This window comes from Coloeus monedula, assembly GCF_965178545.1.
Source record: "Coloeus monedula genome assembly, chromosome: 7".
Lineage (NCBI taxonomy): Eukaryota > Metazoa > Chordata > Aves > Passeriformes > Corvidae > Coloeus > Coloeus monedula.
In genome coordinates, this window is record NC_138787.1 from 38,596,471 (window position 1) to 38,615,816 (window position 19,346).

At 43.8% G+C, this 19,346-nt stretch overlaps 1 protein-coding gene across 1 annotated transcript in view; it reads left to right on the top strand.

Annotated features, from left to right (window-relative positions):
- Positions 1-19,346, top strand: part of KIF5C (kinesin family member 5C) — a gene marked incomplete at both ends in the record, with an annotated part of 59,859 nt that overhangs the window by 26,418 nt on the left and 14,095 nt on the right. The window contains 10 exons of the mRNA XM_082284780.1: positions 1,732-1,836; positions 4,219-4,267; positions 5,149-5,204; positions 6,082-6,169; positions 7,366-7,490; positions 8,990-9,094; positions 9,404-9,552; positions 12,491-12,639; positions 15,464-15,639; positions 16,909-16,977. Coding sequence (XP_082140906.1) covers positions 1,732-1,836; positions 4,219-4,267; positions 5,149-5,204; positions 6,082-6,169; positions 7,366-7,490; positions 8,990-9,094; positions 9,404-9,552; positions 12,491-12,639; positions 15,464-15,639; positions 16,909-16,977 — 1,071 coding nt within the window. The remainder of the gene's footprint in view (positions 1-1,731; positions 1,837-4,218; positions 4,268-5,148; positions 5,205-6,081; positions 6,170-7,365; positions 7,491-8,989; positions 9,095-9,403; positions 9,553-12,490; positions 12,640-15,463; positions 15,640-16,908; positions 16,978-19,346) is intronic.

Below are 19,346 nucleotides of genomic sequence, written 5' to 3' on the forward strand. Positions count from 1 at the left end.
TTTTTTTTCCCCATTCTCATAATCTGAAATAAAATGGTGCCTCAGATGGGGAGGACTTTTTAGTTTTGGAGCAGCTCAGTGAGAAGTTGGGTGTGGTGTAGGGTTTAACTGCTGCAGGAGGGGATGTGATTTGTATAACATAAATAAAATATTCACAGTTTAGCTCCAGCTGAGTGCTGCTTTGTAGGGAAAGCAGTCAGCAATGGAGCTGATTTATCCCTTTTTCTTTTCCCCCTCAAGATGTTTGTGGAATTCAGGGCCAGGAACCCAATCAGTGCTTTAACCACAGGCTCTGGGGTGGAGGGAGAGGTGGTGTCAGTTCTTTGTGTGAAATTGCCTTCATCCCTGGCTGGTGCTGGGAAATTCACTGCCATTCCACCGGCTTTGGCTAAACAAGGCAGTGGCTAAAATTTATATTTTAGCCTGTATTTTAGGCCAAAATTTTTATGTACTATATATTATTTGTAGTCTATTATTTATTATTATATCTTAGAATATAGCTATAATTTTATATTAACATAATACAATTATATATTAACATAATATAATTATATCTTAATGCAATTATATATTAACACAATATATTTATGTATCAATAGAATATACTTATATATTACCTATTTTATATATTATTTTTTATATATATAATATCTATATTTTTCACTGTATTTAAGGATGCTAATAAAAGCTGAAAAAGTGGGAAAACAGGTCAGTGTGACCCACTGGTCACTGACAAACGTAATAATAAAAACCACATACACGAGTGCATGGTTTTCTTCTATTTTGCTAAAAAAAAAAAGGTAAAAAAAAAAATTTAGCAATTACAGATCAAATCTGACCTCCCATGACTGGGAATTGTGTGGTTACCTGCTATATTTTTCTAAAATAATAACAATTCCCTACCACTGTTTGGAGTAAGAATCTTTTTTGTGCTGACGTGGGCAGTTTTAATTGGACAAAGATTTATCCCAGAGGTGTACCAGAGATTCCAGACACCGTGTTCTGATGGAATCTTTGACTGTGGACTTGTTAGTGCATATTTAAGCAGTTTCATGGAACGTTTGGAAGCAGCATTTCAGTGTGAGCTGTGGTCAGAGAAGGGTTTTGTCTCAAAATGAGGTTTCTGTTTCCATTTCCGTGGCGTTGCCTCTCCCGGACGTGCCTGGGAGAGCAACGCAGGGCAATTGTTGGGATGAGTTAATCCTCAGTTCCTGGAGGAACAGGGGAAGGTGGTTGTGCAGAGGAATATGGAAAGCAGGAGTGTTTGTGAGGCATGGCTCCCTGGCAATAGGGCCAGTGAGCTCCAATTGGAACGGGAATTGGAATTGGACTGGAATCCTCAAATCCCCATCGCCCAGAGCTTCCCCCAGCATAGCAGGAAGGAGGAACAGGATGTTTCAATGCTTCTTGTCACTGACAAATTCCCAAAATCCTGCTTTACAGGGAGAATCGGGCTGTGAGTTGGATGTTTGTTGTGCTTCTCAGTCAGAGGGTGAGAGTGGAAACAGCAGCAGGAGCTGACAGGACAAAGGGGTTCTCCGTGGCGTGAGGAATTCCAAGGTGTGGAGTTGGTTCTGACACCTTCTCTGAGCACTAACATCAAGTTAACCCCTCCCCAGAGCAATAAACATTTATAGGGACCCTCTGGAAGAGGAAAGTTTGGATAAATCTCCCTCCTGTCTTGTCCCTGAGGGAGGATTCCCAAGTTACCATTGGGTTTTGTGTCCGCAGGGAAAACTGCATGACCCTCAGCTCATGGGAATCATCCCCAGAATTGCACACGACATCTTTGATCACATCTACTCCATGGATGAGAACCTGGAGTTCCACATAAAGGTAAATGTGGAGTGACATGTTATGTAATGGGTCGAAGGGAAGGAAATCCATGGAAGATCTGCCTTGGAATGTTGTGGGGGGGGGTTTCTCCTCCATCCCTTTTGTAACTCAAAATCCAGTATTTATTACTGAGGGTACTTCCTAGAAATCACCTCATGCAGCTACTGGAATTTTTTTCTGGAGTGTGTGTCCGGCTCAGGTTTGCTGGAACCACCCTTTGGGTGGCCAAATATTGATTAACTGCAGCTTCTCCAGAGATTGGACCCCACTGGGTATGACCAGAAATCCCATGGAACTGCAGGACATTTGGGAAAAGACTGACATCCTATCTCAAGGATGTGGGGTTGGAAGTGGCGGAAGATTGGGCAGTCCATGGAAGGATGTTTAGAAGTGATTTTTGAATTCCTGGTGCACAGGCTCCTTCTGATGGAGGTCCAAGGCTCCGTTGGAACAGCTGCCATGTTTTTCCATGTCCCTTCCTTCATCCCAGCCATGTGATGTCCCAAATGCTTCGGAGTGACCTTTAATTCCCACTGTCCATCCCGTGTCCCAGGGAGCTCTCAGCCGTGGGGGGCCCTGGTCCATCTGGCAGAGCCGGGGTCAGGCTGCAGCTTCTTTCCAAGCAGACATCAGTAAAATGGCCATGGATTGCAGGGGAAAGGAGCTCTCTGTGTCATCCCTGCCCCAAAACAAAACCAGGCCTAAATACTTCGGTAGCTGAGCACAGATAGATGTAAAAACATTCTCCCTTCTCCTGCTGCTCACTGAGAATGGAGCTCTCTGTCCTTTCTGTGCCTAAAAGTTAGAGATAAGTGCTATTTTAGTGCTATTTGCGTTAAATTCTTTGAAGTGCTCCTGGGGGAATATTTGTGTATTTATTTTAATAACCTTGCACCTCTGAACCAGCTTCTGGAAGGGCTCAGTCATTTATTGGGAACCTTCTCAGCAATGAGGTACAGGCAGAAAAAATATTACAAATAAACCACGAAATACTTGCAGAGACCTTTGATTGTAAAAGATGGAGAGACCCCTCTGAATTCCCACAGGAGTGGCACAGATTCCCTCCCCTCCTCTGGAAAGCTTTCCCGGGGCTGCTGCAATTCCACGCGACAGCCCTTGGATACCAAGAGATGGGGACCCCAAGTCACGGGAAACTCCTGGTGTGTCATGTTGGAAACCACATTCTGCCAGCACTGTTCCAGTGGTTTCCCACCAGAGCTGATCAATCTCTCCCAGAAAAGCTGCCTGAGCAGCAGAGAGTGCTTGTACAAGGAGCTGTCAGGGAGAGGAGTGTTCTGTCATCAGCAGCCACGGTTTAACCAAACTCTTCTAATAACTGAGCCAGCACTGAGAATTAATAGCATTTTCCCCCCCCTCTCTCTCTAGTGGGGATCCATTTAGAATTTGGTCTCTCCTCCATGTGTTGGTTTTCAATGTGAAATATTAAATCTGGCCTAAGTGGGCTCTTGGAATCAGCTGGTCCAGAGGAGGGCTTTAAATGGGGAAGTAAAGGCACAAAAGCAAAATATATCTGTATTTAATAGCAGTTGTTACATGGAAGGATCAACTCACCTGTATAAAAAGCCCAGACATTATTCTTCAGATGAGAGAAAATGAGACTTCACTAAATACCAGGAGTTCATTGATACCTGGAACGCAGCCTTTCCTGCTGAATAATCTGGATAAACCTGAATTAGGGAAGGGCTAGACCTTACTCCCCTCCCATATTTCTGTTTGCTTCTGTGAGTCAAATACCCTTTTATTAGGAAACTCATTCATTCATTCATACATTCATTCATTCATTCTCCTTCTCCTTAATTTTTTTTTCTTGAGGACAATTGTCTCTCTTTGTTACAGCAGAGCTCATTTTCATTTTCTTCCTTGGATTTGATTCAAGGCAGAACCGTCACGTGTGCTTCATTTAAAAGTTTAATTTCATATGTATTGCTGAGGCTTATGGAAATTGTATGGTAAAGGTGCTCTCTGCTTTTGGGGGGGTGAAAATCAATGTACAATCTGCTACAGTCCTCAAACCCAACCCTTCTCATGGCGTGGCTGCACAGGTGTGGCGGGAGCTGGATTGGTTTGATTCAGCTCAGTGCTTTTGTCAATTCTGCCTGTGTTACCCAAAAAAAAAGGAGAAGATTTGCCTGAAGGTTTTTTTGTGTACTTTCCTGATGAATCATTGATAAATGGAGAAAGATCAATGGCTTGTAAATCATTCAAGACACAAGCGTGCTCTCACGAAAGATGTAATTCAAACTGTGTGGGAGGTGGGATTTTATTTTTACTTTGGTGCTTTGACAGGGGTGGAAACACAGAGACAGCAATACATTAAATCAGCAACGTTTAAATCTGTAATGTTTGTGATTATTTAATTAGGTTTCCTACTTTGAGATATATTTGGACAAAATAAGGGACCTACTTGATGGTAAGTTCTGTGCTTCTTACGTGACTGAGCGCCTTGGCTTCATGCAGAGCTTTGAACCAAAGCCTGAGGGGAAACTGACTTTATTTGGGAGGGGATTAAATTTAAACTGTGTGCCAGGGTTTGAGCAGGAGAATTTTGCAGTTTAAATCATCTGATCTGTCTCCTGTGCACCTGCCTCTGCAGAGCACGAGCTTCGTTCTGAATCAGAGGGCGCTGAGGATTTCACAGCCTGCAAGGCAGGGCTGGGCCTCCTTGGCCATGTGTGTGTTCCTCAAGGAAAACTGATTCCAAAATGCAGGGAGTGTTTTAGAATTATCCCTTGCTTCTGTCAGGCAGTTTGGTGGGGAGGATCTGCTTCTTGCACAGTTCATGCCTCTACCTCTGCATGTTGTGTGTTAATGAAGGTGAATTTGTTAATCAGTGTGAGGACAGAAATGTCTGTAAATGTAGAAGTGACTGTAAATGTAGAAATGTCTGTAAATGTAGAAATGTCTGTAAATGTAGAAGTGACTGTAAATGTAGAAATGACTGTAAATGTAGAAATGACTGTAAGTGTGACACTGAGCTGTTCTGAATCCCAGGCTGCTCTCCTGTCTCCTCTGCTTTGCCAAAACCCAGCTTAGTCTGGGCTTATTTGATTCACCTAAGCAATAAACAAAAGGTTTTGTGCCCCGAAGTTGACTATAAATAAACAGGTACAAGACTGACAGAGCAGGGAACAACTTCTATGTGTCAGAAATATGAGAGGTTCATAAGGAGTGGGGAGTGACTGCAGACCTCATTTACAAATTCCCATCCCCAAAATGTGTCTGTCATGCCTGGAGCTGACACGTTATTTATCACCTCTGGAATATTCCTAATGATCTGCACGTCTTTTCCAGTGTCAAAGACAAACCTCGCTGTACATGAAGATAAAAACAGAGTCCCATATGTTAAGGTAAAAGAATAATTTAATCCTCAGCTTTTCATTCTTTCGCACATGTGCATTTATTTACACATTTCCATTTGCATCCAGTGTGTTTGCTGAAATAATTCAACTCCTGTTTGAAGCCTTGAATGTTCAGGTTGTGTTGGTTCCTGGGTTTAAACAAGTTTCCTGAAATATTAATGGGCTTGAATCATGTTTGTTTTATTTTCCTGGCTTTGAACGTTGCCATTTTGTTAGGATGCTGTTAAATTTTAAGTATTCACATTCCCCTTTCATGTCAGATATGAAAGAGAACAACCTGAGGAATTTTGTTCTTTAATATTTTGCTGCGTGGATGCTGTAATCTCGCAAGAGCTCAGAACAGATTGGTTGGGTTAGGAATTACTTGTACGACTTTCTGGGTCCTCACTTGAATGCAATACGCTTGACATGAACATATGTGAGCCTAAATGATAGATGTATAATATTTTTCTGTTTATTCTCAGCCTGAGGAGCAAAAAAACCCCATAAAATTAAATTATTCAGTGCTGTTGCATGAAGAGAGAAGGACTTTGCATTTTGTCTTGTAGTTTGAGGGGGAAAAATTAACTTGGGTGTGAAATCTAACCCGAATTAGGAGTATGTGTTGTATCACTCCATGTTTCCCATGGAAAATTTCGTGCTGTGTGTTTGGATTTCACCGAGTCTTTAATCTTGTGGAAAAAAATTGGCTCCCAAGTTCCCCGTGAAAATCACCCCAAAGCACGTTCGGGTCCATTGCCTCGCCAACGATCCTGTGGGATGCTGATGGTTCTCCTAATTATTTTGTTCATTAGTGCTAAATGCTCCTCCTGCTAAACACTCCTGATTCATTCCTGCTAAACACTGCTGACTTGCCTGTCCCCAGGGTTGTACAGAAAGATTCGTATCCAGTCCTGAAGAAGTCCTGGATGTCATCGACGAAGGGAAGGCCAACCGGCACGTGGCCGTGACAAGTGAGTGTCCATGGATTCTCTGGCTCTCCAGAGGGGGTGGTTGTGCTTCCAAGGGATTTATTGATCCCTCCTGTCCACCAAGGACTCAGAGTTAGTCTGTGAACGATGTAGTGCTGCTGGAATGATAACACTTTCAGTCAATTGACTGTACTTTTGTACAGAACCTCCACTGACTGTCAGCTCTGAACTCTGAATTTAAGGCGTGGCGTGAACTGGAATTGCTCCATAAAACACCACAGCACAGATTTGGGCTCAGGCTGAAGATACTTTGGAATTACAAAGAGCTAAAATGATGTACTTACATGTTCCTTTGGGCTGTAATTCCCTGGTCAAACAGCAGCCAGAGAGCATAGGGCAATTTTCAGCCTCTGCCTGCTTATCCCAGCAAAGCAGTGACTTGGATTGGGTTCCAGTGATGGCAAAACAAACAAGTCTTCAGGAATTAAACCCCAAAAGAATCCAAACTTGTTGATGTTGTGTTGCATGAATGGGGATAAAAGGGTCTGTTCCCAAATTTGTACCGGAAGATGTCCCTGATCCAAGCAGTCACCTTGGCAGAACCTCAGTTTATAAAGAAATTCTTGGTGGTGGGGTGGTATTTTGGGTATATTTGGGGTTTTTTGTGTTTCTGTTTTTAATTTTAATTTAATTTTATTTCTTTTGATGCCCTGGTTAACTCCTTTCTCTTCTCTGTCCCTGCCTTCTTGCTTTGGTAAATATTACATTGCTTTTTTTGCCATCGTACTGATAGAAATTTGTTCTGAGCAACATTTCCTCCCATTGCTCCTGCTATTTTCTTTAACAAAAAATACCCAAATACTAATTTGCTGAGTGAGAAAGTGGTTCCTTGATTCTTAGTATTTTCTTGTTGCTACTTTATGAAATTCCAGCATAACCTGGTTACAATCAAACTTATTTTTAAGTGGAAGCTGAAACTGCAACTGTGTTTTACCTGTGACCTGGGCAAAGGGGGATTTTCACCTAGGTAAGCAATAAAAAAGTGACATTTGAGTCTAAACAGTGTGGTTTGGATGAAAACTTTGCCTAAATGTGAGATCCCCTCCCAGAGTCACACCGAGACCCGCCCAACTTCTTTGGGGTTTGGAATTTGGTAGCCATGGGCCAGCTCGGATGGGATGGAATTCCCTGCCAGGTTTGAAAGGCATTTAAACAAAAGCCCTGACCTGTGGTTGCAGATATGAATGAGCACAGCTCGAGGAGCCACAGCATCTTCCTCATTAACATCAAACAGGAAAATGTGGAAACGGAGAAGAAGCTCAGTGGGAAGCTCTACCTGGTGGACTTGGCTGGGAGTGAGAAGGTAAATTCTCCTTTCTCCTGGACTGCTCCCACTGGGATCACCACACTGAGGATGTGAGGTTGTTTCAGAGAGGTTTCACAGAACTCTCACCTTAGATTATCATTAATAGGGCTGTTGTAATTTTTTGGTTAATGCGGGCTGGAGGAAAGGAGCAGATCAGAATTATTGGTGTGAAAGGCAACCCCCCAAGGTCTGCATTTATAATGGAGTGAGCTGAACCAGTGTACTTTTATATAGCTTTACATTTACATCTGTGGAGCTGGAAAAAGGAATGTAATTTTTATATAATTTATCAAATTAGATGTTCTCACTTGCTCATATTGTCATGTCCTGGTTCTAGATTTTTCTGTAATTATTTCACATATTAAATAGATGAAATACCAGCAGTTAATGCAGTTTTCAAGTCTCCTTGAAGCTCCCTGAATCTTGATTGTGGTGACTATTTCTGCTTTCCAATGTGGAAAAATAAACCCCAGAAAAAGAACTTTGATCTGTTTACCAAAAGAGTAAAGGTTTAGAGTAGTGCTGCAATGCAAAAATGTTTCCCAATTCTCATTCTGATGTCTTCTGGAGTGTTCAAAATCAGGTTTATTGGGATTTTGGGTTGCTCATTGTGACATGTTAATTGATAACCCTTGGGTACAATGCAGAAGTGATTTGTCAGAGTAATTAATCATGGTAATGATTGCATATGAATGTTAAATTAAAAGCTCTTTATGATGTTTATGAAGTGAGGGCCTGGACAGGCACTGCTCTTCTCTGAAAAATAAACTTTTGTGGTTTGTTATGTCTGGACATGGTACAGAAAACCTGAGATTGGGGTTTCCTGGGTAGGTTGTCTTCCTAAAAGACACAACTATTTTTACTTTATGTCATTTTTAGGTGAAAGTACAGAGAGTTTTAATTTAATGAAAAATATGTGGCTTTATCCTACATTTGGATACTTTGGAAAATTACTCGTTTTGTTATATTTGCGTGGTAGCAGAAAGGAAAAATACCAGCAAGTTAGAATGGTTTGAAATAGAATTTAGCAGTTTTTAGGAGACATTTGTCTTGGTGTGAAAATGGATTGTTTTCCACCACGTGTCATTTTTGGCCTGCAAAAGGAGGCAGTGGCCACGAACAAAACCTGGCCTGATATTTTTGGTCCATGCAAGCAAAATACAGAGCCAAGATGCTCATTTGGTGGCCACTGAGAGTCTCCCTGTGGTGCTCCCTGTCTGTATGGACAGCTTGGCCTTGGAAGTGCTTCCCAAATGTCCTCAAGTGAGCACAGACTTCTCCCTGAATAAAATTAGGGACAGCTTGCTCTTGGAGTGGGAGAGAAGTGGAATTATTAGAGGCATGTGCTAACAGAAAAGCTGATGTAAAATTCTCCTCGTCCATGCTGAGCTAAGCTGGGATTTGCTCCTGCAGGAGCATCTTTAGGCACAGCTCTGTGGGGCTGGGGCTGTGTGTGCTGCCAGCAGAGCCTGACTCTCGCCTGCTCTCTTTGGCAGGTCAGCAAAACTGGAGCAGAGGGGGCTGTTCTGGATGAAGCTAAAAATATCAATAAGTCTCTGTCTGCTCTGGGCAATGTGATCTCGGCGCTGGCTGAGGGAACTGTGAGTAATCCTGTCCGTGGGGGTGCCCAGGGGCTTTTATTTATCTGTTTCTTTGCCATCCACGGGAGAAAAAGGAGCTCACATTTCAGTTCTGAAGGGAGAAAACATTGGCTGACCAGCCACAAACCAGTGACACTTTGGCTGTTCTGCCCGAGATAAGGAATTAATTCTCTGTGATGTCACTGGTTATCAAACCTTGGCACAATCAGAACAACTGTGTGCTTCAGATCCGTTCCTCCTGGCCTCACATTCTCTCTTACTGCTCTGTTTAAAAGAACTGTTCTTGTCTCTTCCTTGTATCTGGATTAGAAAACCCACGTTCCCTACCGAGACAGCAAAATGACCCGGATCCTCCAGGATTCCCTGGGTGGGAACTGCAGGACCACCATTGTCATCTGCTGCTCCCCCTCCGTGTTCAACGAGGCAGAGACCAAGTCCACCCTGATGTTTGGCCAGCGGTGAGTCCCGCTGGGATCAGCCTGGATGCATCCCTGGGGCTCCTCCAGGTGTTGGAAATCCAGAGCTTGTGGTTTCTGGAGTTGGTCAAAAACTGGAGAACTTCAGAGTGCTGTCTCTTCATTCCCAGAAAAGTCAATGTTTATGTTGGCCAAGCTTCTCTGCTTGGAATCCCCAGTTGATTTTCCTGCTGTGCTTGGAAGCCCCAGTTGATTTTCCTGCTCTGCTTGGAAGCCCCGGTTGATTTTCCTGCAGGAAGTACAAAGTGTTATCTTAATTCCTTGAAATTTTTATGGGAAAGATAAAGGCACTGGGCAGTTTTCTGTGGAAAAATTCAGTTTTGCTGTATCTGACACTGCTCTTGATGCTTTTTAAGACGTGTCTTCTCCCTGAGTTTCACCTCAGGGGTCATTGTTATGGTTGTAAAAAGTATCTTTAAAAATCAGGAAAATTAAAGAGTGTGGACTCTGTAATATTGACAGCTTTGAGAGGTTGCCATGGCAGCTCGTGGACCTGATGTTTGGAGGATGTGGACAATTTAGGATCAAAAAGTATGGAAGGATGCAGAAAGAAAATTTCTCTTGCATGTGCATTTATTGGTAACAGTGATATGAAATGCACTGGGAAAGTGTGCAGAAATAGGTCAGGCTCATTATGTAATTACTGCTTTTGTGGTAATTGAGGAGAACTCGGATCCTTTGGAAAATTACTTGTTTTGTTTGGTTTGTGTAGCAGCAGAAAGGAAAACTACTGGCAAGTTAGGATTGTTTGAAAGAGAATTGAGCAGTTTGGAGGATACAGAACCTTTGCCTTTGTTTGAAATTGGGTTGTTTTCCACCACATGGAGCTTTTGGCCCACAAAATTCAGTGGCCATGAACAAAATGGGGTTAAAGAGTTGCTTTGTAGTTTTATTTCCCCATTGTGTGGCCAAGATGAGTTTTAGCTACTGAAGATCCAAACTTCTGCTGCCCAGATCACGCCCTGTGTGGAGCAAACACGAGCACTGGGATGCAGGAATTAAACAGAGAGCACTGACAGCTCTGAACTCCAGCTTCCAAGTTAAATTGCAGCTTACATTCCTCCTGGTTTCATTGCTCTTCCCAGTAATCAGAGAAATTTGCCTTTCTTTTTGGGGCAAAGCAGTTTTCCAAGTGACTCTGCACATCCTGGCTAAGCATTCAAGGCTTTCCTAGGAGGAGGAACATTTTGAAGGGGATCCTCACTGAGGATGGGACTGCAAGAACTGGGGAAATAGGGAAATATTTGTGAGCTTGGTTGGGGTTTAGGGTGGACCAGGAGTTCCTTGTGAACAGCACTGAATTGGCAGGAAGGAAATCACTTGTATTTCCCTGGGAGGACTGGTGGTCCATGCAGAGCAGCCCATGGATTATCCATGCACAACGTTCTCTGTCAGCACTGGGGTGGGAATGGTGCTGCCTGATGTGGATTCTTTTCCAGGCTCTTGGGTTGTGGTGTCTCATTTGTCTGCTGTGACACAGCTGAGGACCTGAATAGCATTAGGGGAAGGCCCATGACTCATGGCTGATTGCTGATTCCTTCATTTTTCCTGGGAAAAAAAGAATTATGTCCCCATTAAAATAAATGTCAGGAATAAAATCCATCTTCACAGGAGCTTTTGTAGCAATCAAATTGTACAAGTGCTCCTCTGCTAGTAGTGAATCAGCTTTTTTTCTCTTTCTACTCCATCTTTCCTTGTGTTTTTATATCATTTTTAATTTTAGTTGTCAGCAAGGGCTTCATCCATCATCAGGATAAACTTCCTGCTGGGGTGGGTTTTTTTTTTTCCCCTGGTACAGTTAAATGAGTGGAAACTTGAGCAGAGACAATGTGCAAACCCCGTTAGGAATTATGTTAAAAGCACAGGGTTACTTTAAAATATTTGGGATTATTTTAAAAGCACATGGTTACTTTAAAATATTTTTAAGGATAATAAAACTCCTGCTTGCCACAGAGTGCAAATCACTGAAGCTTTATAAACTGCTGGAGGTTTGTCTGTTATTCCTTTCCTTATCCTCTGCTTTATTCAAGAACACTGGAGGCATTTGAAGGGACTTGGTGTCTGAGCAGTGAAGGGCCAAGATCTGAGGCTTTCTTAATTCAGAGTGATTGGTTTGGGTTCCCTTTTTCAACGTGGATTTGCTGCAGTAGGTGCTGGGCATTGTTTCCTGCTTGCTTTGCACTTCCTGGCACAATTGTTTGGGTTTGGTTGGAGCTGAGCACTTTCACAATGATGAAGAGGTGCTGGTTGCTGTTAGCAGGGTTGAAATCTGGGATATTTCTGCCTAGGGAGGCAGGAACTCCTGAGCCTGGCTCCAGAGGCTCTGGCAGGAGTTCAGCATCCCTTGCTCAGCCCTGGATAACCCCATTCCCTGGTGGTGACCCCCCCCAGGCTCCTCCCTCCCTTCTCTCCTTCCTTCCCTCCCTCCCCGAAATGGGCTTTGAAAGGCCTGTTCAGCTTTGAGGAAGGATGAATTTCCCTCTCTGACTCCCTTTGATGCTCCAAACACGGATGAGTTTTGCTGGGGGAGTTTCAGGGGTGGTTGTGGAGAGTTGGGATGAGCCCAAGGTGCTGCTGGGGGGTCTCAGCTGAAGCTGGACATGGCAGCTGACCTTGCACAGCAACAAGGACAGGAGTTGGCTTTGTCCTTAACCTGGGAGCAGATTCCAGAGCTTCTCATTTTCACAGAATCCTAGAATTTGGGCTGGAAGGGACATCAGAGCTCATCTCATTCCCATGGGCAGAGACACCTTCCATAGGTTCCTCCAAGCCCCATCCAGCCTGGCCTTGGACGCTTCCAGCGATGGGGAACCCACAATTTCTTTGTTAATTTCCCTCTGGATCACAGAAAAATTCCCAATCCCCGCTGTTGCACTGGGATAAAAATCCCAGAGCAGCTGACCTGGGTTTTGTTGTGCAGGGCCAAGACCATCAAGAACACGGTGTCTGTGAACCTGGAGCTGACAGCAGAGGAGTGGAAGAAGAAGTATGAGAAGGAGAAGGACAAGAACAAGAGTTTAAAGAATGTTATCCAGCACCTGGAGCTGGAGCTGAACAGGTGGAGGAATGGTAGGTGCCAAAAACTGGGAGCTGGATGTGTCTGTGTTGAAATCCTGCCCTAAATCACAGTTCTAATAAATTCTGTCTGATCACTACTTCTAAACTCACACTCAGTTATAACTCACACTTCATAACAATAATGAAAGGTGAAGAGGCAGAAACCAGGCAAACCAGCAGCTATTTGCAGGAAGAACCAGTGAAAATGCCAAAATTAGTGTGATTTCAGCTGTGGAGAACACGGGAGGCATCCCTAATTTTAATGTTGTTAATGATGTTAATAAAGAAAAGGAAAAACGTCATTATATTTGGGGGTTTTTTTAAATAATTCTGCTCCTCAGGCATGAGGAACGTTGTGCTTGAAGGTAATTGGACCTTGGGTTTGGGGATTTTTTATAACTGAATTTAACATTAGAAGAATTAGTCCTTTAGCACAATGACAGGGAGTGGCATCTGATTAGAAGAATCACCATTTGTCTGCTCCTGTGGCTTCTAAATGAAATTTTTTCTTGAGAACAGCCAATTTTCTGTTTAGAGACATGGGGAATTGCTGTTCAGGGTAGGTTGTAACATCAGCTGTAGGGTGGTAGAGGAGGCAGAATATGGATACATAGAAATGAAAGAGTTTTTATTGAAATACAAATTAACAAATTTTTATTGAAATACAAATTGCAAAAAAATTAATTCAATCTGCAATGCTGACAAATAATTTTAGCAACCTATCCTCAGTTTGAATTGTTTATTTCACGAGTAAAAAATCAACCCCCAACCTCCAAACCAACAAACCCCCCCCCCCCCCCAATCCAAAGAAACCAACCCTGCCTCCCTGAAATCCCAACAAATCCCCACGAATGCTGCTCTGGAGTCCTTTGTATTCTCTAAATTCCGTGTCCTCCAGGCTCTGTGTGTGGATGTGTCTCGAGAAAAGCCTGAACCAAGAGCAAAGGGTGATTGAATGACGAGTCCCAGTTGGTGTGGCACGGGCAGCTCTGGTGTCTCCCATCCCACTGCCACCCTGGCAGGATAATCGCTGCTCCTCAGGGATGCAGAGCGTTCCCTCTGCCACCTCTCCGTGCTGTTTCTTTCAGAGGAGCTGTTACCCCCTGATTGTGCCTTTCTCTGCACACCCTGGCACAGGGAATTTTTCCTTCTCAGCACAGCCCCATTGCTATGGAGATGCTGGGATGGGGATTTGGGACCTGCTCTGTTCTCCCTCCTTCTGCCCGTGTTTGCCACATGTGGCCACTTCGATTTCCTTGCTGTTCTTGAGGAATTTCCTTCCCTTTTTTTTTTTTTTTTAAAGAAAAGCCTGGATGGATCCTTTTGTTTAAATATCCCCCTCCTCATCCCCTCCCTCAGTGCTGCAGTTCCATCAGGGTTACCCAGCAATGCATTCAAAAGATTATTGATTTCTTGTCTGACCTTCTGCAATCCCATCCTCTGGAAGGAAGGAGGCTTTTTACAAAGGAAGCTGTCACAGAAATCACATCTTGGATAATATTCCACCGGTACAGCTTATTCCAGGAATGAAGGATTTATTCTACAAAAGAAAAGGGCAGCAGGAAATGGGTGAGCTCAATTCTCACTGAGGGTTTCAGCACCAAGTGCACAATTCTCTTGTGTTTTACAGGCAGGAGGTTCTCATCCAGTGGATGACAAATTAAACATTCCTTTTGGGAAGCTCCTGGTGGATTCTCCACAGCCTGAGGAGTGTTGTTTTGTGTACAAGGCCCCACATTCTGACCGAACCCACCTTTCCTTCTCTGCTCCAACAGCAAAAAATCAATCCACATTTCCCTCATTAATAATATAAAATACCATCAACCCTTCAGAAACAGGGCAGAAAATATTTGAAGTACCTTGATAGAGGTGATGCTGCTTGATTTCAAATTCCACTTTTTCCTGCTTTAAGCTGGGAAAAAAATCACCTGGTTGGTTGGTTGTGCTTTTTCTTGCCCTTTTTGTTTTGCTTTGGGGCCCCACTCAGCCTTTCTGGGCTTTGATATATTTGTCCTGCTGACCTGTTCCCCTGCCAGTGAGATAAATTGGCAAGAGGAAAGGCTGGTAAAGCTTTCAGGGGCTAAAATATAGGAGCTTTTCCTGGGAAAGGAAAAAAACCTGATTGTGGATCAGGGCTGGCTGTAACCTCCCCACTCCCTGAGCAGCATCCAGGGGCTCCCAGAGCCTCTCCCTAGCCTCTGGGGAGAGTGGATTTAATTTCTGGTATGAGTAGCTTGCCCATCCCTCATCACTGAGCCTGTGATTGTGACACAGCGCTGTTCCCGAAGGAAATATTCCTTGGGGACAGGGATTTTGTAGGAAATGTGTCTGCTGTGTGCAGGCAACCTGTGGAAGTTGGTGTTTGTGCTTGAATTTGCAAGGCAGAAGGTGAATATTGTTTTGAACACCTCTGGCCTGGTGCCCTTCTGGTCTATCCTCGAGCTGGAAATCCCAAGAGGAAGAGACATTTAAATGCCAGCAGATTTTAGGCTGGAATTTGGGGGTTTCCCTCCTTATTTACACCTCTGTTAATCCATGGAGTTAATCCTGGGAGTGAAAGGATTTCAGTGCTTTTAGGGTTCAACCTGTTGCTGGTTCTTATAGGATCATTAAGCTTGGAAAAGACCTCCAAGGTCACGGAGTCCATGGAGTTTGCATTTCCATGGAATCATCCTCCTCATGAGAGTGGCCACCTTCCCACACCTTTTCCATGTCATTTGTATCCCTGGCAGTGGCACAAAAGCCCTTCCTTACTCCCCTGAGTCCATCAGTGGCTGGCAAGGCCCATCCTAAAGTATCCATGGATTTGGGATTGTCATGAGTCGTGTTCCTGCAGGAGAAGCTGTGCCCGAGGAGGAGCAGATCAGTGCCAAGGACCAGAAGAACCTGGAGCCTTGTGATAACACCCCAATCATTGATAACATCACCCCCGTGGTCGCCAGCATCTCCACAGAGGAGAAGCAGAAATATGATGAGGAGATTGCCAGTCTCTACAGGCAGCTGGATGATAAGGTGGGAATGCTTGACTCCAGGTGGAAATGGAAAATTATTGCCATATTGTGGGTGTATTTTTTCTCCATTTCTTGAGCACTGTGAGCTGGAGAAGGCTGGAAAATTCCAAACACTGCATAAAAGCAGATCCTCTCAGCTCTCCACCCCCTTTCCATGTGCTGACAGTGTTTGGGAGCACTCTCCAGGAAATCAGAGCCAAGTTTTCCTTCAATTTTAAATTCAGGCTTTTCCTTTCCTTCAGTGATTTCTGTAAAATCCCTCAGCAAACTGTAACATCACCCTGGAGTCACCAGGGAAAGAAACAAATGGTGACTGTCCTTAATAATTCCAGCTCACAATTTTCAGGAAAATATATCCCCATCCCCTTTTGTTTGTGTTGCTGGAGCTGCAAACACAGCCCCAAGTGCAGGTGGCTCATGTATTTATCTCTTTGCACAGCTTGAGGGACATCACTGGCACTTAAAGCCCTCAGCAATTCCCTCATCCAGCCATTAAGAGCTTTGGCTCTTGGAAAGATGAAAAGTGGTGGTGGGGGGGAAAAAAGGCCCAGAAAAAGCCACTCACCACTGTGGATGAGAGCAGCAAAAAGGCTGTCTAGAGAAAGGGCAGCTCTCATCATGAATCGATACTCAATTTGAAAATTCAGTTGTAATTAGCAGGAAAATAGCAGAAAAAAGCCCAGTGTGTCCTTGCCTGTTAAAATTGGATTTTGGCTGTTTGTGGCTACAGAGGAATCGTGTTTAAACCTTAATTTTGGTGTGCTCGAGGTGTCCCTGCACAGTCTGGTTGCACAGCAGTGTTGATGGCACTGAAAGGAGCAGTTTTCTGTGAGAAATTCCAGCTTTTCTCTGACTACATCCCCAGCAGCAATCTCCAGCTTTTACATATTGATTAGGGAAAGAAAAAGAAAAATTCAGTCCTTCTTTCACTTTCCTCATCAAAAGCAGCAAAGCCCCTTAAATTATTCTGGAGGGAACTGGCAGCAGGTTTGAGTTCTTCCCTAGAAAACATGGGAAGCATAATTTGGCACAGCACTGTAGGAAATGAGAAGATATTTGATCCCAAACACTGGGATCCCAAACCCAAAATATCTCCATTTACACCAGTGTTGACAGCTTTTACTGCAGAGCTCTGTGGATGTTTATTTTTTTCTCCCCTCACAAAGTTTGCTGAATTATTCCCCTTTTTTTTCTAGAAAGGGGAGATAAAAAGTGATCAAATGAGAGCTGTGAAGAGAAATTAAAAATCTCAACCCCTGTTTCATTGCAGGATGATGAAATCAACCAGCAGAGCCAGTTGGCTGAAAAACTAAAGCAGCAAATGTTGGATCAAGAGGAGGTAAGAAACTAAAATAAATAAACCAACCAAAAAAACCCCTTTCCATTTTGCTCCTGAGCCCCTTGTTTAATGATTCCATCACAGCTATTCATATTCACTGGCTAAAATTCAATTGGAAAATGTGTCAGCCAGGTTTAAACTTTAAATTTCATCATAGTCTCATGAAGCCTTTGATAAAATGCCTTGAAATAACAATCCTTCCCACTGGGAAGTGATGCTGGAGGTCCAGGGGAAGAGTGGGGCCAGGATTTTTCATGCCAAATGTGATTTTCATTGTACCCATTCAGGTATCCATGCACTATGGACTACAGGGAGTTAGAGGTTTCCTGATATTAAATTACTAATTGTCATTATTTTGGCAATTAGAGGCAGCAATCTGTGAGATGGAAAAACCTGATAATTGGTGCTGCCACAGATTTGCTGTAAAATCTTGGATTGCTCACTTCAAACATTTGATTGCTTTTTTTCTGTCCCTAAAATGAATGTGGGTTTGGGTTTAAGATGGGGAATACGATCACTAAACTCAGTCAAGCCATTCCCTTATCTGTCATTTTTGAGGAGTTTTGAAGATGCAAAATGAGGCAAAACCACCAAGTTCCCCAAATGTTGCTGTGATATTTCTTAGGAATTGCTTTTACTGGGAATCCAGGCCCTCAGAAAGGGTTCCCAAGGTGTTATCAGGGAGAAAACAATGTCTGAACACATCTGTAATTCATCACTCAGGGTTCACTTGCCCCCTCTGGGGACTTGGCCTGGCTGGGGGAATCTCCAGCTTTATTTTAGTCCAAGATTAAGCTCCTCATTCTCTTGCCACGGCTTGATTTGATTGCCCTGCACTGAGCAGTGCTGCCTGTGGCTCCACCAGCATAATAATGCACTTTATGCCTGCTCAGCCCATTGTTTCCTGATGTGTGCTACGAGTTTATTTGTGTCACCTCACTTCTCCCACCTTTTTACATCCCTTTTTGAAATCACCTAAGGTGGATTTTTCCCTCACACTCGTCCTCGTGCCTTGCTTTTGGGGTGATGTGCATTCCTCCTGTTTGGGAGCAGCTGACACAATTATTCCCCACCCTCCCTGTTCCAGTATCACCTCTGGAAGAGGAATCAGGTTTTCAGTGGCCACTTTTCCCCCTTTTTTTTTTTGCACACATTCTTAGTCCAGCTTTGCTAAGCTGTGAAATCTCTGCAGCTGATGTTGTTCAGAATCTTTTTCTGACTCACCTCAGGAGCTTGCCGGGCTCTGACCTCTGAAGGATAAGGTGATATTTTATTATTCAAGGTGTTTTTCCCCACATCAGCTGTCCCTGCTCTCCCCTGGAGATGTGATGAGCTCACTGATCCACGAGCAGCTGCCTCACTCTGCTCCCCCCCTAATTAACCAGTCCTTATTTCTGCTTGATTAAGCCAGCAGGTTAATTATAAACCTGAGGCCTGCTGCAGATGAGGCTGATTTTGGGGGGGGGGGGGGGGGGGGGGGGTGTTGATACCTTTTTCACCCCTGGCTGCTGCTTAAGGCGGGTGTTTTGGGGGGATTCTGAATATTCCATCCCCACATGGAACTGATCCACGAGGTGCTGCAGCCATGGAGCTTTTCCCTTTGTTTCCAGCTCATCATTTTAACGTGTTATCAGTGGCTTTTGAAAACCTTGCTCCCTTTTTCCACATAGTATCAGCCAGAATCTCTTTGTTTATGCTGTAGGTGATGCACAGCGCTTCTCGAAGGCACGGTAATATTCACAGAGAAAATTTCTTAAGTAAATGTAAATAATAGTTCCATCTGTGTTTAGCAGGAAAATTATTTGAAGCTATTTTGTTGTTTAAATATTTACATGCCATCTGGCTCTGGCAATCCAATGGGTTTTTCCATAACGTGAGTGCACTTCTGAGGCTGCAGCATTACCAGGGAGATAAATTTCCCTTACATCTGAATCCTCTCGGTGCCTCTCTGGGCACATGCCAGCCTCCAGAGCTGCCTCCCTGCTTTCCTATTTTCCACGAGCACTCTGAGCCAAAAAAAGCCCCATTTCTCCTGGGACATTCTGCTTTTTGGGTGGTCTGCTTGAGGGGGGGGTGTGTGTTCTGCTGGGGGTCTCTCACTCAGCTGCTTGGTGGGCAGAGCAGGAGAAATCCACCCAAAACATTTCAGCAGGGAAGGTTTTATACCACTGTCTGCAATATTATACTAACCCATAGTCCAGACTTCTTGGGAAGGAGTGAATTCTGTGAATGAATGTCCAGACTTGGCTGTTAGGATGAGCATGAGGCCCTCTCCTATCTCCTGCATGGGTTTTATCTGGTGTAATGCCCTTTTTGATGTTTTCATGCCATGCCAAGCCCTGATTTTGTTTTTATTCTTGAAAGTGCAG